Source organism: Narcine bancroftii, chromosome 4 (assembly GCF_036971445.1).
Source record: "Narcine bancroftii isolate sNarBan1 chromosome 4, sNarBan1.hap1, whole genome shotgun sequence".
Lineage (NCBI taxonomy): Eukaryota > Metazoa > Chordata > Chondrichthyes > Torpediniformes > Narcinidae > Narcine > Narcine bancroftii.
The window spans coordinates 110,808,826-110,836,661 of NC_091472.1; the positions used below are offsets into that span (position 1 = coordinate 110,808,826).

The 27,836-nt window shown below is 39.6% G+C and overlaps 1 protein-coding gene across 6 annotated transcripts in view; it reads left to right on the plus strand.

The window, feature by feature from the left end:
* Positions 1–18,467: 18,467 nt before the first annotated feature.
* Positions 18,468–27,836, plus strand: part of LOC138760991 (shieldin complex subunit 1-like) — an 81,837-nt gene continuing 72,468 nt past the window's right edge. For 2 of the 6 annotated variants that reach the window (XR_011356047.1, XR_011356048.1), the window contains exon 1: positions 18,468–18,554. Coding sequence is in view for 1 of the 6 variants with exons in the window: in XM_069932421.1 (XP_069788522.1) it covers positions 20,170–20,241 (72 nt within the window). In the remaining 5 variants the exon portion in view is untranslated. Of the gene's footprint in view, positions 18,555–20,113; positions 20,242–26,289; positions 27,399–27,836 lie in introns of those variants that run through there. The other 4 variants (XR_011356049.1, XR_011356051.1, XR_011356053.1 and 1 more) reach the window with 3 other exon arrangements.

Genomic DNA, 27,836 nt, shown 5'->3' on the forward strand with positions numbered 1-27,836 from the left:
GGAGGATAGCTCTGATAGCAGAAGGAGGTGAATTGGTGGAGAGCTGATGGAAGGGACACAGAAGAGCGAGGGAAAGAGATAGACCAGGAGAGGGGGTTGATGGAAAATTGGAGGTCAATATTGTTAGGTAGGCACCTTAACTGGCTGCAAAACATAAGTGGTTAAAATAGTTGGTTGAAATATAGTAGAAATGAAGCAATGGACACTACATCCAGCCATTGCATTTTCAGTAAGGTGACAACAATCAATTGAGTCAGGGGCTATTCCTGTTCTGTATGTGATCAGTTGTTTTAAAAATTGCAGAAACAAGATAAAACTGAGAGATATCAGTGAAAGTGTGTAGGCACCAACCTTGATGAAATGCTTTGAGAGGTTGGTGATAGTGCAAACGCAACTATCTTAAGAAGGACCTGGACCAACACAAGGTTATGCATGATACAATATAATTGGTTACATAGGCTAGGTACCACGCCCCAAAAGTTAAATAAATGGGACCTAACAGTATCAGAGAGATGTTTTCACTGTAAGAAGGAAACGGGAACAACAGTACATGCAATTTTGGCATGTGAGAAAGTGGAAAAGTTTTGGGAAGATTTAAATCAGGTATTAAATAAAATCACAAAAAGCAACATACCAAAAAATCCAGAGATCTTTCTCCTAAGTAATATCAGAAGTAAAGAACAAGGCCTCAATTTGGATGAAGCACAAAAAAGATTTATTATGATAGCCTTAGCTGTAGCAAAAAAATGTATAATGTCAACTTGGAAATCAGAAGAGAGCCTGAGAGTACAGCAATGGTACATAGAAATGAATAAATGTATTCCATTGGAAAAAATAACATATAATTTAAAAAATAACGTCACAGTATTCGAACAAATTTGGGAACCGTATATGGAACACAACAGAGAGGGCCTAACGCAAACCTCCACCCCCTAAAATGACAGAATGAGAAGATGACGAAATGAACTGACCCAGTGTGTAAAAGTAGATGACACGATTTTCTTGTTTATTTTCATTGTGTGATGAGATTTTTTAATGGGTTTATTGTATTGTATATGTTGAACGTTTAGTTGGTAGGGAGTGGGTAGGAGGAGGGAGGGAAGGGAGGGGGGAAAAGGGGAAAAAAATGACACTGTGTATATTCAAGAGGGAAATGTTTGTGTGTATTTTGGTTAATATGGTTCATAGTGTGAAAAATAAAAAAAATTTAAGAAGGACCTGGACCAAGTCGCACAACAGGTCAATGTCAGACACCATCTTGCTAACCCTCCACTTGCATTAGATCACCTGGACCACAGGAACACCTACATCAGGATATTGGTCGTTGACTAAAGATAGCTTTCAACATCATCTTACCAGCAAAACCTATACCAAGTAAAAGAACCTAAAACTCTTGGTCTCTCTGCAACTGGATCCTCAACTTCCTCATCAGCATACCCAAATCTGCGTCAACATCACCTCCTCCCCTCTGACCATCAATTCAGGGCACCTCAAGGCTGCATGCTTAGTCTCCAACTCTACTCCCTGTACACTCATGATGACTTGCTGGTATTTTTATCCATATGTGGTTTCCAGACTAATGGCAGTCACCTGTTTATTCCCTATCTAATTCGAGTCCTTCTTTGCTCAGTCCTCATAACTGTTCATAATTCTTGGAGAGTGACCTCAGTTTGCTACTTTGGAGGCTTTCGATGCCTCATCCAATTTAATTTCACTCTCCTGTTCTTTCCACATAGCTTCTAGTATGCTATTCAATCTCATCCTATCCTCTACTTAATCTCCATAAATGTGCTGTCCAATGTAATCCAGTCCTCTCTGCTCAGTCATGATCCCCTGCAATATTTCTTCTTCTCCAATGCCCTTGCTGAACCTCTGTCAAACTTCTACAGGTGCACTGACTGTTGCATCATAACTTGGTTTGGCAATTCAAGTGTCTAGGAACACAGAAGGCTGCAGAAGGTAGCAAACATAGCCAGGTCCATCACAGCTCCAATCTCCCATCCATTGCAGATATTTATGAGATGATGCCTTAAGAAGGTAGCCAACATCATAAAAAGTACCCAACATTCTCTTTTCAGGCAGAAGGCACAGAAGCCTGAAAACCAGCAATTTGAGGTTCAGCAACAGTTTGTTTCCAACAACTATCAGATTTTTGAACATCCACTTGGAACACTAATCAAAGACTGCTCTGGCAGCACAAAATGACTGTACTATAGGAACTCACTTTTTTGCATTAGGATTACTCCGAGTATGTATTGCTTATCTCTTAACTTAATTCAGTTAGTTCACTTTCAAAGTTTTTCTATAAAAGAACCTGTTGGCTGCAGCAAGCAAGAATTTTGGTGAAAATGTACAATGTACTCAGCATTATGTTGCCATTTTTGTAAAACTCAACATTATGGCATAAACAAAGTTTTGTTCTTTTATGCCTCTTGCCCAACATTTAGTATATTTTATGGTGTTTAGGAACATAGGAAGTAGGAACAGGAGTAGGCCAAAAATGGCCCATCGAGCCTGCTCCGCCATTCAATAAGATCATGGCTGATCTAATTTATGACCTAACTCCACCTACCTGCCTTCTCCCAATATCCCCTAATTCTTCTATCATGTAAAAATTTATCTAACCGAATTTTAAATATGTTTAATGAAGCAGCCTCAACCACTTCCCTGGTTAGAGAATTCCAAACATTCACTACTCTCTGGGAAAAACTATTTTTCCTCATCTCTGTCCTAAATCTACTCCCCCGAATCTTAGACTGTGTCCTCTCGTTTTAGTTTTCCTGGCCAGCTCAAAAAACCTTCCTACATCTATCCTATCCGTACCCTTCATAATCCTATGTGTTTCTATAAGATCTCCTCTCATTCTCTGAACTCGAGCGAATACAATCCTAGATGATTTAATCTTTCATCATAAGTCAACCCCTTCATCCCAGGGATCAACCTAGTAAACCTCCTCTGGACCGTCTCCAAAGCCAGTATATCATTCCTCAAATATGGAGACCAGAACTGGACACAATACTCCAGGTGCGGTCTCACCAGTACCTTATACAGTTGCAACATTACCTCCCTACTCCTGAATTCAATTCCTCTAGCGATGAAGGCCAACATTCCATTTGCCTTCTTAATAACCTGCTGCACCTGCAACCTAACTTTTTGCGATTCATGCACAAGCACTCCCAAGTCCCTCTGCACAACAGCATGCTGTAGTTTTTCACCCTTTAAATAATATTCAGCTCTTTTATTTTTCTTGCCAAAGTGGATAACCTCACACTTACTAACATTGTACTCCATCTGCCAGACCTTTGCCCACTCATCTAGCTTAACTATATCCCTCTGCAGACTCTCCACATCCTCATTACAATTTGCTCTTCCACTCAATTTGGTGTCATCCGCAAACTTGGCTACACCACATTTTGTCCCCTCCTCCAAGTCATCAATGTAAATGATGAACAGTTGTGGGCCTAGCACCGAGCCCTGCGGCACCTCACCTCTCTGCCAACCTGAAAAACTCCCACTTATCCCGACTCTCTGCTTACTGTCAGACAACCAATTTTCGATCCATGCCAATAAACTTCCCCGGACTCCACTTTCCTGTAACTTACTGATAAGTCTCCTGTGCGGCACCTTATCAAACGCTTTCTGGAAATCCAAATATACAACATCAACCTGTTCCCCTCTATCCACCGCACCCATTATATCCTCAAAGAATCCTAACAAGTTTGTCAAACAAGATCTTCCCTTTCTAAAGCCATGCTGCGTCTGCCTGATTGAACCCTTATGTTCCAAAAGTTTCACTATTTCGTCTTTAATGACGGCTTCAAGCATTTTCCCAACTACAGACGTCAAGCTAATTGGCCGATAATTTCCAGTCTTCTGCCTACATCCCTTCTTAAAAAGTGGCGTGACATTTGCTGTCTTCCAGTCTGCCAGGACCTGCCCAGAATCCAAGGAATTTTGGTATATATGACCACCAATGCATCAACTATAACTTCTGCCATTTTCTTCAGAACCCTTGGATGCATATCATCAGGACCAGGTGATTTGTCTGGCTTTAGTCCCATTAGTTTCTCCATCACTACTTCCTTTGTAACAACTATTTTATCAAGGCCCTCCCCAATATTCGCATCCTTAACTCCACACTTGGGCATGCTGGACGTGTCTTCCACCGTGAAGACTGACACAAAATATTTGTTCAATCCTTCGGCCATTTCCTCATTTTTTGCAACCAGTTTTCCTTTCTCATCCTCCAAGGGTCCTATGTTAACTCTGGCTACCCTCTTCTGTTTTATATATTTGTAACATTTTTTTGCTTTCTGTTTTTATATTTTGTGCCAATTTACTTTCATAATCCTTTTTCCCATTTCTTATTACCCACTTTGTAACTCCTTGTTGTCTCTTAAAATTATCCCAATCTTCCAGTTTCCCATTGCTCTTTGCAGCTTTGTACATCTGCGCCTTCAATTTTATACTCTCCTTTATTTTCTTTGTTAACCACGGTTGATTTTTCCCTCCATTGTTGCCCTTTTTCCTGACCGGAGTATATTTTTGTTGAGCATTACAAAATATTTATTTGAAAATCTTCCACTGTTCCTCAACTGATTCATTAATTAGCCTGTGCTCCCAGTCCACTCTGCCCAATTCCTCCCTCATCCTATGGTAGTCACCCCTGTTTAAGCATAATATATTAGTTTTAGATCTAAGTATTTCCCCTTCCATCTGAATGAGAAATTTAATCATACTAATGTCACAGTGGTTGCATAATTTTGTAAGTATATAATACATTGTGCAATCCTGACCGTATATTGCTGAATTCTGGAAATTAGATTAAGATTTCAGACTTATTGTCATATAACCCTGAGATGCTTTTTCCCTGTGGGCAAAGCACAATTACCACTTTCTGGAAGAGTAAAAATAGCTGTACTCAAAGTCCACATGTAAACAAATAAAGAAATGTAAACAAACTGAACTGTGCAATATAGAGAAAAAAAATCAATAAAGTGCATGTCATTAATTGAGTCCCTCATTGAGTTTATTGTTGAGGAGTCTGATGGTGTAGCAGTAGCAGCTGTTCCTGAACCTGGTGGTGTGAGTCTTGTGGCACCTCTACCTCTTTCCTGATGGTAGCAGCAAGAACAGAATGTGTGCTGGGTAATGCAGATCCTTGATAATTGCTGCTGTTCTCCAATGGCAGTGTTTACTGTGGATGTTCTTGATGGTGGGGATGGTTTTGCTGTGGTGTCCTGGGTTGTGTCCACTACCTTTTATAGGGCTTTACACTCAGGAGTATTGATGTCCTCATATCAGACTGTAATTTAGCTGGTCAGCATACTTTACCCCACATGTCTGTCGAAATTTGCCAGGGTTTCCGATGTCATATCAAATCTCCACAAATTCCTTAGAAAGTGGAGACACTGTCTTAATGACACATGATGCCATTAGTATGTTGGGTCCAGGAAAGATCCTCCAAGATGGTGACTTCCAAGAGCTTAAATTTCCTCCTCCTCTTATCCTGCAATGATCACTGGATCGAACACCTCTGGTTTTCCCTTCCTAAGGCAACAATCATCTCCTTGATTTTGGGGGACATTGAGTCCAAGGTTGTTGTTTGTACATCATTCAGCTAAATTTTCAGTCTTGCTCCTGTATGCTGACATTGTTATACAACCCACTACAGTGGTATCGTTGGCAAATTTGTAGATGTTGGTGCAGTTGTAGGTATAAAGTGAGTAGAGCTGGGAGCTAAGAACACAGCCCTGTGGTGCTCCGGTACTGATGGAGATTGTGGAGGAGATGTTCTTGCCTATCCTCACTGATTGTGATCTGGAGGTGAGGAAATCAAAGATTCCGTTACACAGTAGGATGTTAAGTCCCAGGTCTTGTAGTTTGCTGATTAGTTTTGAGGGTATGATGGTGTTAAATGATCAACTGTAGTTAAAGAGCATCCTGATGAATGAATCTTTGCTGTCCAGGTGTTCCAGGGCTTTGTGTAGAGCCAGTGAGATGGCATCTGCCGTAGACCTGTTGCTATGATAGGCGAACTGGAACGTTTCCATGTCACCGCTCAAACAGGAGCTGATATGCTTCAACATCGGCCTTTTAAAACACTTAGTTTTCAATAAGTTAATAAAAAACATATGATGTAGAAGCAGGAGGAGGCCATTTGGCTGCCTGTGGTCGATTCCCTTGATGCATAAAAAAGTGTTACTTTTTCTTGGATGGCACGGTTGGCGTAGTGGTCAGCACAACACCTTTACAGCACCAGTGATTGGGACCGGACCTAGGTTTGAATCCCACGCTATCTGTAAGGAGTTTGTACGTTCTCCCTGTGTCTGCATGGGTTTTCCCCAGGGGCTCCGGTTTCTTCCCACCCTTCAAAAACGTGCAGGTAAACGTGTAAGTAAATTGGATGTAAAATGTGCAGCACGGACTTGTAGGGCCGAATTGGCCTGTTACCGTTCTGTATGTATAATCAAAATAAATTTTAAAAAATAATAATAATCAGCAAATTAATCTCCCTCTTGGGTAGAGAATTTCTAAGGTTCACTGTTCTCTGTGTGAATCAGTTTTGGAAATCTTAGTCTCAAAAGTCTGGTTCCACATATTCTTGCCAAGGGAAACATAATTTCAAGATTTTCTTTTCTCATTCTTCTAAACTCAAGAGATAATTTACCCAGTCTGCTTAATGCCTCCTTGCTCAATAAACTCACCATTGTAAGTATGAACCTTTGTTGCACTCTGTCTTTCACAACTCTGTCTTTCTTTGGGAAATCAGGTCTGTTCACAATGTTCCATACATGGTTTCACCTGGGTCTTGTATTATTGGAGCAACATGTCTTTGCACATATTCAAATCTTCCTTTGGTTCTCCATAATTGCTTGATTTACCTGCATGCTAACATTCAATAATTATTATAACTGACATAAATGTCCTTCCTGAACATCAGCATTTTTTGATCCTTCATCATTTGAAGTTGATATCTTCCCTTTTTCCTTTTCTCTGTGACATTGCCACATAGCTGACAATCAACAAACATGGATATATTGCACCTGATCCCCTTGTCCAAATATTGATGTAAATTATACACAGCACCAATCTTGGCAATACCTCACATCACCACTTCCCAAATCCAAAAATAGCTTTTATGCCAGTTCTCTGTTTTTAATCCCTGTTCACCAGCCTCAATTATACATCAGTATGTTACCTCCATGTATGACACATTCATTTTGTTCAATTATCAACGAGGGCACCTTATGAAAACTTTCAGAGGGTCAAAATATACAATACAAATGTCACTCTTTGCCACTTTGCTTGTCCAAAAATCCTATCATTACTTTCTAAGATCCTTTTTACCCATAGTTTTAATAACGATTCTAGCAATTTCCTTACAAGGATAATGGGTCTATCTTTACCTTCTTTCTTAAAACAGTGGGTTAGCATTCCAATCTCTGGCGCAATTCAAAAATCCATGGAATTTTGGAGGATAATATGAAATGCATCCAACTGCATTGTCAACTTCAAAACCCTAGGATGGTTGTGACAAGTTCCTGTGAATTTATTGTCTTACAGCTGGATTAATTTCTCCAATACTAACTTTTCGCTGATGCTAATGTCACTAGAATTGTAGGTTTCTACATTTTCTGGGAAATTTCCTGTACCTTGGTTATTCCTTTAATCTCCAATTTAGCCTCTCCATTCATGACAATTTTAGCTAATCTTGTGTTGAAATTTTATGTGTTTGAATGTTTCTCGAGATTACTTTTGTATTCTACTTTTCCTTACTATGACAATGCCTTGGCCCTATTTTACTAAAATCTGAAAAAAAAATCCCAATCTTTGAATTTCTTGTCATTGACAACATTACAGCCTTTCCTTTGATCTAATATTACCTTTCAGTTCTTTAGATAACCACAGATGAACCACTTTTCCTTTTGGGTTATGCTCATAAGGGATATAAAATACATGAATTATTTAAACATTAGTCATTGCTGCTTACTGTCATATCTTTGAGGAACAAAGAGTTATTTCCATTTTGGGAAGGTGCAGCATCTGTGGATGAGAGTAACATGGTTGATATTTAAGTTGCAGGGTGAAGTACATGGAGAAAGTCCAGGAAATGGATATTAAAAGACGGAAATGACAGAAAATCTGGTATTGCAATTAAGGGAGAATGTTGGAGCTTGTTTAAGACCAAAACCAATGTATAGATTTTGCTGGCAGTTATTTTTCACATTGCTCAACTATATTCAGTGGGTGATGTTGAAAGAATTCAGAGGATGGACAATATACGTTGATAAATTTACCTTTGGCTTTAAACTAAGTCAAAGTTCACAGATGCTAGAAGTCTGAAAGAAAATGAGGAGATCTTGAAGCACATTGTTACACAATATCTGGAGAGACAGAAAAGCCCCTATTTGCATACAACTTCAGTTCAATATTGAATTAAACACTTCTCCAAACTCTGCATTGTAAACACAATCAACTCCAAAAACATGCTATAAATATTATGTGTTGTCAGAAGATAAGTGATGAATCTGTGTGAAAAATACAGTTGAGACTTGCTGTTCAAAATGCGAGAAGTAATCAGGGCCCTTTAGTGGTTAAAAATAAGTATTTTTTATGCTAATTTGAGTCAAGTTGTAATTAAACACCACAAAGAATTTAATTCGGCTAAGGCTGTTTTGAGGAAGAAAGGAAACAAATTTGCTTTTCGGTATCCTGCTGTACTTAAATTTTTTTATGGAGATTATCAATCTCAGTGTTTTAATGACGATGCTGAAGCCCTTACATTTGCTGATTCTTTACCTGATAATAAGCAGGTGCAAAGTCAAGAAAGGTTTCCTCAACAGACTGTTTTGGTTCCGAAAAGGAAGAATGGGAAGCGAGAAATGGAATCTCAACAGTTGATTGATATTGTAATTGATGATGACCAGGTTAATCAAGATTTGGAAGAAGTATTCCATACTTGAAATGATTTTTATGTATTACTTTTTGTTGTACTATTTGGGGGAGGTGGTTCAGCTATCGATCCTTCCAAAGTCATTGGCCACTTTGTGGCATTAATCACTCCCGTATAATTGAGTGGGGTAATACTAATATAGTATTTTTTTTTTGTTTTTTTTTTGGATTTTTTTATGGGGGTTTTTTTTCTTTCTTTTTTTTCTTACTTTTTTCTTTGAGGAGATCTTTGTTTTTTTTTTCTGACAGCTCGAATGGCCACGTCTCCAGCTGTCGCCGTGGAGCTGAGCTTCATGCCATTTGGTGACAGGAGATCTGCTAGAGTTAAATTGCCATCAAGCGTGTGTGTCTGGAAAAGGGAATCTCCCGAAATGCGAGCTTGCTGCATGGTCTCCATTGCGAAGGGGTTTTGATGCCCCCCCCCCCGAGAACTCACTTCATTCCCATCTCAAACGCTGGTGCAGTGCCGAGCCGCGGCTCGTCGCTCCCCCCTTCTCCCCCCATCCACCTCCAGCACCAATAGATCTTTGTTTTTATGTGTTGTTGCCATGGGGAGGTGCTTCACCATTTCTGGTGGGATGTTTATAGAAACGTCTTCATGGATAATTTAAAATTTGTTACTTTTAATGTTAATGGGCTTAATAGTTCAATTAAGAGAAAAAGTGTATTTTGGTGTATATTAAAAAAAATGAAGGTTGATGTTGCTTTTTTGCAAGAGACATATTTGACTGAAAAGGAACATAGAAATTAAAAAAAGATTGGGTTGGGCAAGTTATAGCATCCTCTTTTAATTCGAAAGCAAGAGGAGTTGCTATTTTGATTAATAAAAAGTTATCTTTTAAATTGGAATCAGTTTTTGAGTCAGCTGGTAGGCTGTTGATTGTTAATTGCAAAATGTTTTTCGAGTATTGGACTTTAATGAATATTTATGCTCCTAGTATAGATGGTGAGCAATTTATGTTGGATTCTTTTCTTAATTTAAATCAGATGTATGATATAATCATGGTAGGAGGTGATTTTAATTGTTGTCTGGACCCATTGTTAGGTAAATCTCCAAAATTGGTAATTAGAACCAAAATGGCTAAACAGTTAATGGTATTAATGAAAGATATGAATTTGACAGATATATGGAGAAGGTTAAATCCTAAAGAGAAGAACTTTTCATTTTATTCATTTCGTCATGATGCTTATTCTAGAATAGATCTATTTTTAGTATCAGCACAATTATAAGGCCAAGTATTGAAGAGTAGGATTTTGTCTGATCATTATTTTTTATTAATTATGTATACTGGTTCGGAGAGAATTGAGAATGTTTATCGTTGGAGATTTAATTCTTTTACTGTTGAAAAATGCTGAATTTTGTAAATTTTCAAGGGATCAAATACAGCTTTTTTAAAAAATAAATATAGGTTCAGTTGATAGTAAATTTGTTTTTATGGGATGCCTTAAAAGCTTATTTACGGGGGCAAATTATTAGTTATCCTGTTAAAATTAAGAAACAACGTATAGCTGAGATTACTAAATTGGAGCAGGAGAAAGAAATTTTAGAAAAGAATCTACAACAAAATTCTAAGGAAGCTAAGAAAGTGTGCTTAGTTAATATGAAATTACGATATAATTTGTTAAAAACATAAATTTGAGATGTTATTACAGAGAAATAGACAGCGATATTACGAATTGTGTGAGAGAGCTCGCAAAGTATTACCATGGGAGTTAAAAACAAATCAAGCTTCTAGAACAATAAATGCTATTAGATATAATTCAATTATTACATATAAACCTCAGTAAATTAATGATCTGTATTATAAATTTTATGAAACATTTTATACGTTTGAAGTATTGGAAGATGAAGACAAAATTGATTATTTTTAATATCAGATTTGGATTTACCTTTTTTGAATGATAACGATGTTAAGGATTTGTATGCTTCCTTTACTGTTAAAGACGTAATAGATGCATTTCGATCTATACCTTGTGAGAAGATACCAGGAGATGATGGTTTTACTCCTGCATTTTATAAAGAATTTCAGGATTTATTAATTCCTTTATTGATGGATGAATTGAAACAGGTGACAGAGGTTCGTTCTTTTCCGGATTCCTTTTCTTAAGCAATTATTATATTATTCTTAAGAAAGATAGAGACCCATTAAAACCTGGGTCTTACAGACCTATTTCTTTACTGACTGTTGATTATAAAATTGTGGCAAAGGTTCGAGCTAACAGGTTAGCTAAATATTTACCAGATTTAATCCATGTGGACCAAATGGGCTTTATTAAAAATTGATATTCAGCAGACAATATTGTAAAGTTGATTTCTTTAATTAAGGCTTCTTGAGAGCAATCTAACCTACCAATGGTTATTTCTCTCTATGCAGAGAAGGCCTTTGATAGAGTAGAATGGAGTTTTTTTAATTTAAAGTTCTGGAGAAATTTAATTTTGAGACTTTTTTTACTGGTTGGATTAAGGCTTTATATAGAAGCCCTAATGCTAGAGTTGTGACAAATGAACAGATATCTTCATCTTTTATGTTAACTAGATCGACTAGGCAAGGCTTCCCTTTGTCACCAGCTCTATTTGCATTGGTTATTGAATCTTTGACTCGAATGATTAGATAAGATAGTAATCTTAAAGGTATTAAGGTAAAATCTGATGAATTTAAAATAAATTTGTTTGTAGATGATGTTTTGATATATTTAACACAACCTTTGGAATCTTTGGGGAGTCTGCATGATAGATTGGAGCATATGGTGAAATATTGGGTTATAAAAGTAACTGAGAAAAAAGTGAATTATTATGCCTTTAGCTGAAATGGACTATTCTTTGTGTAGGCATATTGTGAAATTTAAATGGATGGATCAGATTAAGTATTTAGGTATTAAGGTAGATAGTAATTAAAATCATTTATATGAATTGAATTACTTTCCTTTACTGTCTAAAATTAAATATGATTTGAATCAGTGGAAAGATTTACCTATAACATTAATAGGACGTGTTAATTGTATTAAAATGAATATCTTTCCTCGCATTCAATATTTTTTTCATTCTATTCCTTGCAAGATTTTTCAAGAACTTTTTAAAGATCTAAATGCTTTTGGTGGGGAGGTTTTTAATGGAAAGATAAAATGATAAGGAGGTTTGCAACTTCCTAACTTTCAAAATTATTATGAATCAGCATAGTTGAAATTTATTAATAGGATGTTTGAAGTGGATAAACCTTTGATATGGGCTAATATTGAATTATCTCAGATTGGTAAGAAGAAGTTGGATCAGTTTATTTATAGATGTAATTCTCAATTATTAATTAATTATAATTTACCTGTGTTGAAACATTTAATGGATTTATGGAGTAAAAAAAATGAAATTATAGGTACTCAAGGTAAAAACTTTGGGTAAAACCCCTTTGTTTCAAAATAAGCTTTTTCCTTTTATACTTAATAATCAACTTTTGAAGTTGTGGCATCAGAAAGATATTAAATTGGTAGAAGATTGTTATGAAACTGGATATCTTATTTCATTTCAACGAATGAAAGAGAAATATGACGTATCTTCAAATACTCTTTTTCCTTATTATCAAATTAAAGCCTTATTGTTGGATAATTTTTGGCGTACTTTACAGTTACCTAGACAGTCTAAATTTGAAATTTTACTTATAATGGTGGCAAGAAAGGATTTATATCTGAGATGTATGCTTTATTTCAGAATGAAATGCTTAAAATGGATGTTTATAAATCTAGATTAAAATGGTAAATAAGATTTGTCTATATCTATTTCTCAGGATGATTGGATGAATCTGAGGATAGTATGACAAAAATTGTAAATGTAAGGTTTCAATTGGTTCATTATAATTTTCTTCATCAATTATATTTAACCCTGGAGAAATTAAGGAAATATAAGTTTATTTCTTCAGATTTATGTTTTAGATTTCATAAGGAAGTTGGTTCCTTTTTACATTCTACTTGGCTATGTGAGACGGTGAAACATTTTTGGAATAGATTTAAGGAAATCTTAGAAGCTATTTTTAAATTGAAAATTCCATTTGATCCTTTAGTAATTTTGTTGGGTTATATTAAGAAATTGAGTTTGGAGTTAAAATTAAATAAATTTCAAATTGCTTTTTTTTAAGATTGGCTGTAGCTGTGGCTCAACATTGTTTGGCAATTACCTGGAAAAATGAGACTAACTTGAGTATTCAGTGATGGAATTTGGAAATGAGATCTTGTATTCCAGTGGAAAAGATAACATAAAATTTACATAATAATTTTTCCTTTTTTGTTAAAACTTGAAGCCCATATTTGGAATATATGGGGCTGAATTATTAATCTTCTTTCCACACATAAATGGTGTTGCTCCGAACCATGGCAAATAATTGATTGAGTTTTGTTATGTGATCTCCTCTTCTTTCTTTTCTTCTTCCTTTGGGGGTAGTTTAGATGGGGGGGTGGAGAGGAGGGGATGAGTTATGGTAGGGGCGTGGGGGGGCTGTAGGGTTTTTTAAATTAAATAAAAAATGTCATGTATGTATTTTGTTTTTTTAAATTGTATCTATTATTATATGCTTAAGCATGATTTAATAAATAAAATTTTCAAAACAGAATACAGTTGTGGTCTGAATGCATCAGGATCTCTGTAGATAAAACCCTGCACTGATCAAAGCATAGCAACAAACAGAATTTTGAGTCATGTAGTTATAGGATGAGAACAGTAGAACTTTAGTTACTACAGCAAATATTTTATTGCTGATGTCATTTTCAGTTGTTAATTTTGACAGTTGTATAAAGAATTTAATAAAGAGAACATTAATTTTAGCTATTATAAATGCATGTCTGTGTCAGAGAGATTCAGATTAGCTGATGGGTCGGTGCGAGGCAGAACAAGCTTGCAGGGATTCAGGGAAGTAAGGAGAGAGGGAATGTGTGTTGGAATTGTTTTCAGGGAGTCAACAGGATTTGATGGGCTGAGTTGCCTTCTGTGTCATTATAAATACAAGACAAGACCTGGCTGTGACAAGGTAAAACTTTTTATGTCCTTTTTCAGAAAGGTAACACCACAGAAACAAGTTGCTAAAGGAAACAAGAACTTTTAATTCATGGCCAAATAAAAAAGAGTGATCTCATTTGATATATGAGGTGCATCAGTCCCATCACTTTGTAATCTGAGTTGTTTTTGTTGACTAGGAGTCCTATTCCTTGATTCACTTGTGATGAGAGTGGGGTAGAGGAATAAGTAAATGGAATAAGCAGTTGTAAAATGAGGAGAATTTACAGGGTTTGGGAAGGATCAGACTTCTGAAAGGCTTTAAGAATTTCAAACAAATGTCTAGAGGTTTGTAGCCATCTGTGAGTGAGAAATGGCAACAGAAGGTCTTAGAAGATATAGATAGCAGCCAGAAAGCCCTTGGAATAGCTGAGGCTTGATTGAGGATTTTGGCACGTCTTGCCATGACTGATGTGTTTTTTGTGATTAAAAACAAAAAATAGTGAAAACTGCTAACCATTGAAATATAACAGAAGTCTTTATGAGAATGAGATTTCTTTCCCTTTGACATGCCACCTGCTGAATGTCAGGAAAGATTAAACTTGGGGACTTTCTGAAACATTTGCTAATAAAATTCCATTTTAATTCACACAATATCCAAAACACAATGTCAATCAAGCATCAAGATTCAGAGCAAGATTTCACAAACAGAAATGAGATGATGACCAAATAATTTAGTGGCACGATTAGCGTCACCGTTAGCGCAATGTTATTACAGTGCTAGACATCTGGGTTAAAATCCACCGTTGTCTATAAGGAGCTTGAATGTTCTACCTGTGACTGCATGGGTGTCCTCTGGGTGCTCCAGTTTTCTCCCACTTTCCATAGACATTGGTAATATAGGTGTATTTGGGTGATGCAGGCCATTAGGCTGGAAGGGCCTGAACCATAGAATCATATAACTACTGCACAGAACTAGGCTTTCAGCCCATCCAGTCTACACTGAACTGTACTTTTGCCAATCCCATTGGCCTACACCCACACTATAGCCCTCCATATCCTCCAATCCATGTATCTACCAAAACTTTTCCTCATTGTCAAAATCAAGCCTGGATTCACCGCTTCATCTGGCAGCTCGTTCCACATTCTCGCTGCTCTCTGCACGAAGAAGTTCCACAATGATCCACTGAAACATCTCCCATTTCATTTTAAGCCATGTTTCTTTTTTCTTTGGCTTGGCTTCACGGACGAAGATTTATGGAGGGGGTAAAAAGTCCACGTCAGCTGCAGGCTCGTTTGTGGCTGACAAGTCCGATGCGGGACAGGCAGACACGATTGCAGCGGTTGCAAGGGAAAATTGGTTGGTTGGAGTTGGGTGTTGGGTTTTTCCTCCTTTGCCTTTTGTCAGTGAGGTGGGCTCTGCGGTCTTCTTCAAAGGAGGTTGCTGCCCGCCAAACTGTGAGGCGCCAAGATGCACGGTTTGAGGCGTTATCAGCCCACTGGCGGTGGTCAATGTGGCAGGCACCAAGAGATTTCTTTAGGCAGTCCTTGTACCTTTTCTTTGGTGCACCTCTGTCACGGTGGCCAGTGGAGAGCTCGCCATATAATACGATCTTGGGAAGGCGATGGTCCTCCATTCTGGAGACGTGACCCATCCAGCGCAGCTGGATCTTCATAAGCGTGGACTCGATGCTGTCGACCTCTGCCATCTCGAGTACTTCGACGTTAGGGGTGTAAGCGCTCCAATGGATGTTGAGGATGGAGCGGAGACAACGCTGGTGGAAGCGTTCTAGGAGCCGTAGGTGGTGCCGGTAGAGGACCCATGATTCGGAGCCGAACAGGAGTGTGGGTATGACAACAGCTCTGTATACGCTTATCTTTGTGAGGTTTTTCAGTTGGTTGTTTTTCCAGACTCTTTTGTTTATTGAATAATTAATAAACATTAAGTGGGACATCAAAAACTATGACATAGGATTTATGATGCTGTCACTGAAGGAATGCTTGCCAAAATTTGAACTAAGCCCCCTCTGCATACACATCCCCTCTGCAACAAGTACTCAAGCACGTTTCATCCAACTCCCTGTCTTTTCATAGAAACATCAGTCCATACACATGGTTCTCCATCTTTGCTAGTGGATTTCGACACTGTAATGAGTGATGAGATTTTATTGCCATGAACATAATTGCGAGGTACAGATGCTGCACCAACATTCTTACTTGCTGCACCCACTCAGGAATGGAAGATACAGCGACAAAAATAGTATACATTAAATTATCATAATATGCCAAGACGGAAAAAAGTGATAATAACTATAAATGGATAGATAGATAAATAATTACAGTTGTAGTTGGTGCAAGAAAAAAAGTGAACAGATCTTTTGGTTGTCCAGACTAGTTTATGGTTCAGGTTGGAGTAACACAGGGTGCTGCAGAATCAGAATCAGAATTTATTGACGTGAACATGGCATGAAATTCGTTGTTTTGTGGCAGCAAAATTGAAATAAATTACACTTTAAAAAAAATTACAAAAGAAGAGAAAGTAAGGTCATGTCTGTGGTTCATTGTCCGTTCAGAAATCTGATAACAGAGGAGAAGAAGTTGTTTTAGTGCCACAGGGTGTTTGTCTTTGGGCTCCTTCCTGATGGTAGCAGTGTGAAGAAAGCACTGGGTAGTCCTTGAAGATAGAACCCATTTTCTTAAGACACTGCCTCTTGTAAATGTCCTCAATGGAGTGAAGACTGGTGTCCATTATGGCGCTGGCTGAGTTAACTATTTTCTATAGACTTTTCCTGTCCTGAGCATTGGCCCTCTCCATACCAGACAATGATGCAATGAACCAGTCAAAATGCTCTCCACATTATACCTGTAGAAATTTGCAAGTCTTTGGTGATGTACCAAATCTCTTCAACTCCTTTCGAGCCTTCTTTGTGATTGCATCAACTTGGAAGCTTCAGGACAGATCTTCAGAGATGTTAACACCCAGGAAGTTCCTTACCCTCTCCACTGCTGACCCCTCCATGAGAACTGGTTTGTGTTCTCCTGATTCCCCCTCTTTAAGTCCACAATCAGCTCCTTAGTTTTTCTAACGTTTTTGTGACCTCACTCAACTAGCTGATCTATTCCCCCCCACCACTGCTGTAGCCTTTCTCATTGCCATCTGTGATTCTGCAAACAACTGATAATTTGTAGATGCCATTCGAATTGTGCCTAGCCTCACAGTCATAGGTGTGGACCAGTGGGCTGTGTTGATTGCTAGTGAGGAGGACACATAGTTACCAATTTGTACTGACTGAGGTCTTCCAACCACAGTCAAGGATCCCGATGCAGTGGGGAATGCAGAGGCCAGGTTTTGGATATTATTGACCAGTAGAAAAGGTATGATGGCATTGAAAGCTGAGCTGCAGTTGATGAAGACTCACCTGATGTACGTGTTACTGTTGTCTAGGTGATCCAGAGCTGAGTAGAGATATTGTCACGGTCACCTATTTACCTTTGTCGGGAGGAGAGTGAGAGTGTCAGGATCACCCGTGTGGTAGGGAGCCAATGAGAAGGTCAGAGGTGTTTAGCTTGGTGGTGTTTGGGAAGTTGAATAATGCAATGTTTTGTCCAGAGAATAATAAAAAGAAAATGGACTTTGTGGTGTACTGAAAGAAATGAGAGAGTGTATTCTTTATTTGTTTGTAATCTGTGGCAAATCAGTGCTGTTTCAATATGTGGAGCCAGTGATATTGCATCTGCTGTGAGCAATTGTGACAGTAAGCAAATTGGGTCTAGATCTTTACTTGGGTGAAGGGCTCAAGCCTGAAATGTTGGTGATGTATCTTCATCTTTGCTACATAAAGGCACTGTTTGACCTGCTGAGTTTCTCCAGCATTTGTGTGTGTTTTTTTTAGGTACGAGTTAATTCTGGCCATGGCCACCTTCTCAAAGCATTTCATCGCAGTAGATATGAGTTCTTTTGGGCGATAGTCATCAAGGCAGCTCAATCTGCTCTTCTTGGGTACTGGGATGATTGATTCCCCTTTTGAAGCAGGTGGAAACCTCTGACTGGAGCAATGAGAGATTGAAAATGTCTGTGAATGCTCTGGCTAGTTGGTTGGCACACATTTTCAGTACCATGCCAAGTATACCATCAGGTTCTGATGCCTTGTGAAGGGTTCACCCTCTTGAAGCTTGTTCTGACGTTGGCCTCAGAGATATATATCACAGGGCTTGACAACTGTTGGAATAAAATTGTTCTTCAACCTCAAGGTGTTAGACTTGAGGCTTCTTTATCTTTCACAGTCCATTGAGTTCAGTTGTGTTCCTGTATCAATAAAAATTGTGTGTGTATGTGTCTAACAGTAGAGTTTCCATGGAGCTGGAAGAAGATATTGCAAGTTACTGGATATATCATATTTTGGGAACTCCTGAAATAATTGTTCATTTTTCTCCCACAGCATCATGTCGACAAATGAATTTTTATCAAGTAACCTATCAGAATGCAATAGTGTGCTGGATTTACCAGCCACATTTACCTTACCAGTTGGAGATGGTCAGCTAATTTCTGATGAAGATACTGATGGATGTACTTCAGCATCAACTGCTAACAGTCTATTTTCAGTCAAGCCTACAATAAATATAGGTATGTATCAGGAATTTTTATAAATGCCTTCATCAATATTGCAAATTCCAAAGAGAGTCAGAGTGAAATAAAAGGTACAAGGTACAAGGTTCAAGGTACAAAGGACAGTTTAACAGATGGTCATTTTGGGAGATTTCATGTTTGCAAAAGGTGAAGTCTTGTCAGTTTGAAAAATTAAAATTTGAAAGTTTAAAATAAACTATAGCACCATTTGCTTTTAGCTTAATTTCTAGCTATAGTAGTACAATGTTATGCAATTTATGACAAGAAAGACTACATAATGCTTTTTAACTCATCTATCTATAAATATCCAAAGCTTTCCAGCTAAATCACATTGTACTTTCTGGTTACCACTGTACCATCTATTCCATGTGTCAGGATTTGTTGCCTCAGTTTATCTAACCAGGAGACTCTTCCACATTCAAGTTACAACATGTAAAGAAATACTTTGTACTTTGAACTTTTTGGCTCCTTGTTATGTTCGTGTGCTAATTTTGAATGTTTATAAGCTCCATGCCTTTTTTCCCTCTTCTCAGCTGAAGGAAATGAAGCTGTGAATTAGAGTCAGAAATTCCTCATGGCCATAATTTAGAATTCCATTTGAGCACATGGCCTCTTGTCCACCCAGGATAGAACTTGATAGTTTCTTGTGGAATGGAGTCAGACAAATGCATCAGGCAGATCTCTGTTGAGGAGTTCTTCTAAATGCACTTATAAGACTTTATCAGACTTTCTGAAAATCAAAAACATTGCATCCGACTGCCTTGTTTCTGAGTGGATCCTTGAGTTATAGGGGATCTAGACAGCACTGAAAGATCAAGGCACATTGTAGATATGAGGAAGTTGCTGGATCCCTGTTGCTTTAACCACCTATCACCTGATCTTTTGGTCACACACTTCTTACTGGACTATAGACTTCAGATACTATTTAAACTGCTGCTTTCCTTCTTGAAATAAAATTACCAATATAAGAATACAGCCTTGATGGCAATTAGTTTCTGAATCCTTGAAGCATTTTCATCAGGCAGTTTCCAAAGATTGTACTGTGCACTTGAGGCAGTGGCTTATTTCATCATTGATGTCCATTTTGCTCAGACGTGCCTTCTGAGATTTGGGGTTTGGGGAAAGTCAGAGAGTTGAACAGTTTCCCATTCATCCTCTCCTGCCGTAAACTTTTTGGAGCTTTTCATTATTGCAGTAAAAAGGATTGAGAATGATGACACAGCCTTGCTTGACCTTAGTCTGCACTGTGATTTGGTCTGGGTGAACCCAATAATTAGAATTAGGTTTATATGCCCTAATATAGCAGATATAAAATGTAAAAACATTTCTAAGGTCAGATAGCTTTGAGAAGGATTCTTCACAATCTCTCAGAGTCAAAGTTGGGTGTAATGCCAAATAAAAGATAATTGCTTCAAGATAAAATAAACAGCTTCCTTGATTACCACACTGAACGTTCATGCTTTCCACCACTGGTGTCTTGTTGCTGCAACGTGTGTGCACATTAGGTAATAGTGACCAAAATATTGTGAGTTTTAATTTGCAACTTGAAAGGGAGAAGGAAAGTAAGTTGGAAGTATCAGTATTTCAGTTGAATAAAGGGGATTATTCAGCCATGAGGGAGCAGCTCGCCAAAACACAATGGAAGGATACCCTGGCTGAGAAAACAGTGGAACAAAAATGGCAGGTATTTTTGGGCATTTTTCAGAATGTACAGGACCACTTCATTCCAAATAAGAAGAAAGGTTCTAAGGCAAGCAAAGGGCAACCGTGGCTGACAAAGGAAGTCAAGAACAGTATCAAGGCCAAGAAGAGGAAGTATAATATAGCAAAGGAGAAAGCTAGAGAATTGGGAAACCTTCAATGAGCAACAGAAGATCACTAAGAAAGCTCTACGGGAGGAAAAATTGAGATACGAGAGTAAACTAGCCAATAATATAAAAGGGGATAGTAAAAGGTTCTTTAGGTATGTAAAGAAAAAAAATTAATTAGGACCAAAATTAGGGCCTTAAAAACAGAAATGGGTGAAGTTATTACAGGAAGCAAGGAAATGGTTGATGAGTTTAACAGATACTTTGGAACTGTCTTCATCAGGGAAAATGCAGGTAAAGGTCAGATAGGTATCGCAAAAATTGATAGAAATTCCAACGGTAATGGAGGAATTGATGGAAATCCTGATTTGGAAGCACGTGGTCTTGAACAAATTAAGTCCACAACGCCTGATGGACTCAATCTCAAGGTGCTTAAGGAGGTTGCTTTTGAAATTGTGGACACATTGGTCGACATATTCCAATGTTCTATAGATTTAGGAGAGATGCCTGTGAATTGGAGGGTGGCTAATGTTGTGCCACTTTTTAAAAAGGGAGAGAGGAGAGAACGGACAATTACAGACCAGTTAGCCTGATGTCAGTAGTGGGTAAGATATTAAAATCTATTCTAAAAGAAGAAATAAAAGAACACTTAGACAGAAATAATAGTATTATCACAAGTGAGCGTGGATTTCTGAAGGGAAAATCATGCTTGACTAATCTTCTGTAATTTTTCAAAGATGTGACGAGGAGGGTGGACTTGGGAGAGCCTGTGGATGTGGTGGACTTGGAATTTCAGAAGGTTTTTGATAAAGTCCCGCATAGAAGATTAGTAGGCAAAATCAGAGAGCTTGGTATCGGTGGTAGGGTGCTGACATGGATAGAAAATTAGTTGACAGACAGGAAACAAAGATTTGGGATTAGTGGGTCTCTTTCGGGATGGCAGGATGTGACAAGTGGGGTCCGACAGGGCTCAGTGCTGGGTCTTCAGTTGTCATATATATTAATGATTTAGATAAGGGGATTATAAATAACATTAGCAAATCTGCAGATGACACAAAACTGGGTGGCATTGTGAAGTGTGAGGAGGATATTAGAAAAATGCAGGGGGAGTTGAGCAGGTTAGGTGAGTGGGTGGATGCATGGGAGATGCAGTTTAATGTGGATAAATGTAAGGTTATCCACTTTGGTGGGAGGAATAGGAATGCAGATTATTATTTAAATAGAGTCAAGTGAGGGAGTGGGGAAATGCAACATGATCTAGGTGTACTTGTACATTAGTCACTAAAAGCAAGCATGCAGGTTCAACAAGCTGTGAAAAAGGCAACTGTCATGTTGGCCTTCATTAAAAAGGGGAATAGAGTATAGGAGTAAAGATGTCCTTCTGCAGTTGTACACGGCCCTGGTGAGACCAACCTGGAGTATTGTGCCCAGTTCTGGCCTCCTAATTTGAGGAAGGACATTCTCGCTATTGAGGGAGTGCAGCATAGATACACAAGGTTTTCCAGGATGGTGGGATTGACATATACTGGAAGGTTGAATAAACTGTGGTTGAATATTTTGGAATTTAGAAGGACAAGGGGAGACATGATTAAGGAATATAAGATTATTAAAGGATTGAACACAATAGAATCTATTACATGTTCCCAATGTTGGGGAGACTAGGATTAGAGGCCATAGTTTAAGAATATAGGGAAGGCCCTTTAGGACAGAGATGAGAATTTTTTTTTACCCAGTGCTGTTGGTCTGTGGAATGCTTTGCCACAAAGGGTGGTAGAGGCAAGTTCTCTGGATAAGTTCAAGATGGAGTTAGATAAGATTCTTGTGGACGGGGGAAATTAAGGGTTATGGAAAGAAGGCAGGGACAGGGTACTGACAGTGGAAAATCAGCCATGATCGAAATAAATGGTGGTACTTGCTCGATGGCCTACTCCAGCAATTATTTTCTATTATTGTCTATAAGATTTGTCTGAGTCACAAAGCATCCTGATTTGAAAATTCTTCATTGTCACTGGGTGTAAATTCTGGAATGCCTGACCCAATAGCACTGTTGGAGAGCCTTCAAGTTATAACAGGGAAAGTGCAAGATTCTATTATAAAAGATATGACCAGACTGCATTTGGAAACATTGGCAGAATAGACCAAATCAATTTGGATTTATTGAAAAGGAATTGTGTTTTACAAACCTCATGGATTATTTTTGAAAATGTACTTGGTAGAATAGATAGTGGAATATTAATGGATTCAATGTTCTTTAATTTTCAGAAAGCCTTCAATAAAGTCCATTTAGTGCAATGCTATTACAGCGCCTAATTTTGGAGTGGGCGTGTGTGTGCGTGTGTGTGTGCGTGTGTGTGTGCGTGTGTGTGTGCGTGTGTGTGTGCGTGTGTGTGTGCGTGTGTGTGTGCGTGTGTGTGTGCGTGTGTGTGTGCGTGTGTGTGTGCGTGTGTGTGTGCGTGTGTGTGTGCGTGTGTGTGTGCGTGTGTGTGTGCGTGTGTGTGTGCGTGTGTGTGTGCGTGTGTGTGTGCGTGTGTGTGTGCGTGTGTGTGTGCGTGCGTGTGTGCGTGCGTGCGTGCGTGCGTGCGTGCGTGCGTGCGTGCGTGTGTGCGTGCGTGCGTGTGTGCGTGCGTGCGTGCGTGTGTGCGTGCGTGCGCGTGCGTGCGCGTGCGTGCGTGTGCGTGCGTGCGCGTGTGTGTGTGCGTGTGTGTGTGTGTGTGGTTTCCTTCCACCCTTCAAAACATAGGGGTTGAAGGTGAATTTGGGTATTTTGGTGGCATGGGCTTGTGGCCTAGAAGAGCCTGTGAATGTGTTGTATGTCTAAATTTAAATATATAAAAAAGTCCCGCTTAAGAACCTGGTGTGCAAATTTTAAAGCAATGGAAAAAAGGGTAAAAAGGAGTAATGCATGGTCATGGATTGAAAAATTAGGTGACAAACATGGAACAAAGTGTAAAAATACATGTTTTTTTTTCTCTCTGAATGACAGGTAATAGGGTAACGCAGGGATCAGCACCACTATTTTTAATTATTGAGTTCTGTGGAGGATTCAAAAAGCCCTCGAGACAAAGCAGATAAATTGAGTGTGGATAAACACATGGCAGGTGCAACACAACATAGATAAATGTAAAGTAATCCGCTTTAATAGATGAAACAGAAAGGCAATGTATTACATTGGGAAATGTTCATGTACAAGTTGCATTAGATGTCCTACACCCAAACTGAAAGCAAATCTGTAGATGCGCCAAGTTAAGAAGGAAAATCGAAAGATGTACTGGCCTTACTATCTAGACATTTTGAGCACAACTTTACAGGACTTTGGTGAGAGAATACTTGGAATAATACTATTTCCAGTTTTGGTCTCCTCTTTAAAAGGTATAGAGACTATAGTGGGTGGTCAGTAAAACTTCACCAGACAGATTTCTCGCATGGTGCCTCCGTTGCACGAGTAGAGATTGAATTGACAAGTCCTTTTGAAAAGAAAAATGAGAAGAAGTATAATTGAAATGTACAACATTCAGACTGGACTTCTAAGGATATGTCCCATGTCCTCTGGTTGTAGGCTGTAGAATTAGCAGAGTCTCAGGCTAAAAAATCATTCACTGAATATACAGTGACGATTTTACTATGATCCCTCTTTCATTACCCTCTCATTCCCATTTACTCTCCCTCTAGATTCTACCACTCATCCACACTTTGGGAACAGTTTATAATGGACACTTAACCTATTGACCTGCCTTTCTGTGCAATACAGAGGAAAAATCATAGCCCCAGGAGAAAGCATCATAGCCTCTGGAGAAAGCTCAAAGGAAGGACAGTCACAGGGATTTAGAACTGGGAAATCACCCAGACAACATGTGGGGACAGGATTGCTCCTTGCTGTGATGCACTAGCTGTGCCACTGCTCTCTCCAAATTAGATTCTAGAGGCAAGAAAGGTGAGAACGGAGATGGATTAAAAAAACAGATTCAGAATTTTGATTCTACTTAACTAAGAGTCAGTGTCAACTTGGAGTTGACTGGTTGATCGTGGCGGAGGAGGGCGATGGGGCTGGGGAAGAGGGTTGATGTGGACAGCAGTTTTGGATGACTTCATGCCTGCAGAGATTCAACAAGCGAGGCTGTCCTTGAGGCAACTAAAGTGTTGGCGACGGTTTCAGGAGGCAAATGACCCGAGGAAGGGGCTGTGTTTGGTCAGAATAGACAGACGTGTTGGCATGCATATTCAGTCTGAATCTCAATTTAGGACCAACCATAATGTGAGGTATGAATGACATTGCGATTGACAGAGGTTGACACAGGGATTTTCTGACCCTTTTGATAGAGTGCACCAAAACAAATTTGTCATATCTATTTACATAATTAACAGAGGAGTGCAGAAGAGATTCACCAGGATGTTGCTGGGAATAGAGGGCTGTTGTACAACAATTGGTGAAGCTGGGCTTGCTCTCACTTGGATGTCGGAGGCTGAGGAATGACTATATTTAGGTTTATTAATTTATAAGGGCATGGTTAGGATAGATAGAAGAATATGATTAAGTGCAGCAAGAAAGCTGAATGGTTGGTTTTAGCTGTGTGACATTGGTATTGAAGTTAATCAAGAAGAACTGCAAGATCCTATCCAACATTTTCCTATATCAATAGACTTTTCTGATGTTCAAAGTATGGTACTGTAGCATGTGCGCTACCGAAAAGTGTGGAAAGATGTTGAAATCGAAGACCGATTTATTGTACTGGCAGTTCTGCTTTATATTCTCTCCCCACTCCTGATGACAGGAGTGACATCACAGCAGTTCCAGCCTCGAATTGGTCGGCATTCCTGTTGTTGCTTATTGTTTCCCACCATGCAGATGGTCACCTGGGACAAAGGTCATTGGCCCTCGCAGGGTCTGCCTGGTCGCTGCGTTCGTCAGCCATTTTGTGTACTGGGTCACATTTCAGTTAGCGGGCCACTACATGTCACACCCTCTCCCCAGAACTGGCGTTAGGAGCAAAGCACCTTCCTGACAGATTCCCGCACGTGGAGGAGGCTGTCATGTTAGCCAACCCCTGCAGCCATTAATGATGGTTTCCCTGAAACATGCAGGGTGGGCAGCATCAATGAGCCCCGCACCCCATAGTTGGAGATAGTAGCTATACTGATGGGTCGGGGGGTCCTCGCCTCTCTGTTTGCTGTGGCCTTGTTGCTGGCTGTGTGGGGTGCCTAGCGATCTGCTCCACCGAGGCGCTGTTTTCTTTCTTCATTCTCCAGAGGATGACTGCCTGGGCTGCAATTTTCCTGGGGTTGCTGAAGTCCTCATCAGCGAACAAGAGGCAGATATCCTCGGGCAACTGCTCCAGGAAAATCTGCTTGAAAAGCAGACAAGGCCTGTATCCTTCTACAGGGGTGAGGATTTCGCTCATGAGGGCAGATGGGGCCGTCTCCAAAACTGTCCATATGCAATGATCGGGTGGCACGTGAGAGCTCGAAGGTGTGGGTTAATAGCTCCTTGAGGGAATCGGATTTGCCTTGCTCCGGAGGCTGCTGCAGGAAGTCGGCAACCCTTGCTGCCATGCTCTGGTAGTAATGTGTGTTGTCGGCTGGGATCTATTGAAAGGGAGCTGGGTCTCAGCCTATTTGAACCACACATGTGGCTATGAAATCCAGAAAGTTGGTAGCTTCAACGAAACAATGTGAAGAGCGACTTGATCTATTGTCTTTGGGTCCAACTGCCAGTTGGACCTGCCAGGGTCATCAATGAAGTGTGTGAGCTACCACGGTGTAGAAAGAATGACATGCACCCATGAAGTCAAAGTCGAAGGCCGATTTATTGCATTGGCAGCTCTGCTTATATTCTCTCCCCGCTGCTGACAACAGGAGTGTTATCACAGCAATGCCGGCCTCGAATTGGTCAGTGTTCCCACTATTGCTCGTTGTTTCCCACCATGCAGGTGGTCACCTGGGATGAAGGTCGTTGGCCCCCACAGGATCTGTGCATCACCGCGTTTGTTGGCCATCTTATGTACCGGGTCGCGTCCCAGTTAGTGGCTGCAACAGTACTTTGAAAACCGAATGGCCTTGAATTCTATTAGCTGATATAAGGAAGAGTGTAATTGTTCTTAATATAGCTGCCACTTTCTAATATTTAGAAAAAAAAACATCATTTTACGAGGGATTCTGGAATCATTGTTAAAGTGATAAAAGAGACCTTAAGAAAATAAGGCTAAAATTAGCAACGTTGTCAACAAAATTAACTGATAGGAGACCTCGAATATCATTTCACACAATTCATTTCAGATCCCTCCAAAATCTACTTCTAAATGCATGTATTCAGAGAGATAAACTGCAACAGTGTTAAAAAAAATAAGATTACATAATGGATTAAAACCTGTTGAAATCTACATCAGGAGTTTTGTTCCCATTTTTGTTTTAAATATTTAGTTTTGTCTAATTTGAAGAGGTTAAATGCTGTTAGTGTCCTTGACCAGTTAAGGATACAATTAGGTTTCTAAATAATATCTTGTTGAGCAGATGCTGTATTAAAATGGGCAGTTTGCCTTTTCTTTCAGTGACAGACTCATTCCATTCATAAAATTTCTCCCTCAGATCTCTCCTTGTTAATCCTTGATAGGCTCTATCAATAACTCCAAAGCCGTAGAGTGAGGAACGATAGACTTTATTATACTTTAGACGTAGCTGGCCCTATTCTAAGTGCTCGACAGAGGACAGGGAGAGGGAGATCGACCTTTATTCCAGGGTCGCAACAGGAGGAGTTACTATAGAGCAAGGTCACCAGTGGGGGACGGGCCAGCTATCCATCGGCAGTTACATATTTATATTACCACATTCATCCCCCCCTTTTAAAACAATAACCCCGTCGGGTTAAAAGTCCCAGAGGGTCAGCCAGTCAGATGATCTTTGCCTCTGTGGCTGGCGCAGTTCCGCCAGTGGTATAATGGTTAGCTCCATTGCCGGTCATGTGTCCTGAGGCTGGGGAATGAGGGGTGGCTCCGTTGGAGGTGGGGCTTGGTTGTATGTGGTGGTTGGAGCAGCTGGAGCAGGGTCTGAAAAGGCGTGGTGGGTGGGGGTGGGTCACTGACCTACACCGCAACCCTGATGAGGGCAGTATGGGTGTAGGTAGGACCTCGATTGGGGGGGGGTGGGTGGGGAGTGGGCAGTGGTCTCCTGCATGCACCAGGTCCTGGACAGGGACCGTGTCCTCATGGCCATCTGAGTACACCACGTAGGCATTACTGAGGGTTGGTGTGCAGGAGTTGCACATCTTTGACCAATGGATTGGACTTTTGACCCCTCGCATGTTTCCACAGCAGGTCGGGTCCTAGAGATGAGAGTCAGTGTGGTAGTGTGGTTATGGTCGGCGACTTCTTGGGGAAGGAAAACGTGTTCATGTGGGGTTGCATTAGTAGTGGCGCGAGGCAGAGATTGGATGGCATGAAGTGCTTCCATGAGGACTTCCTGCCAATGGGACACTGTCAGG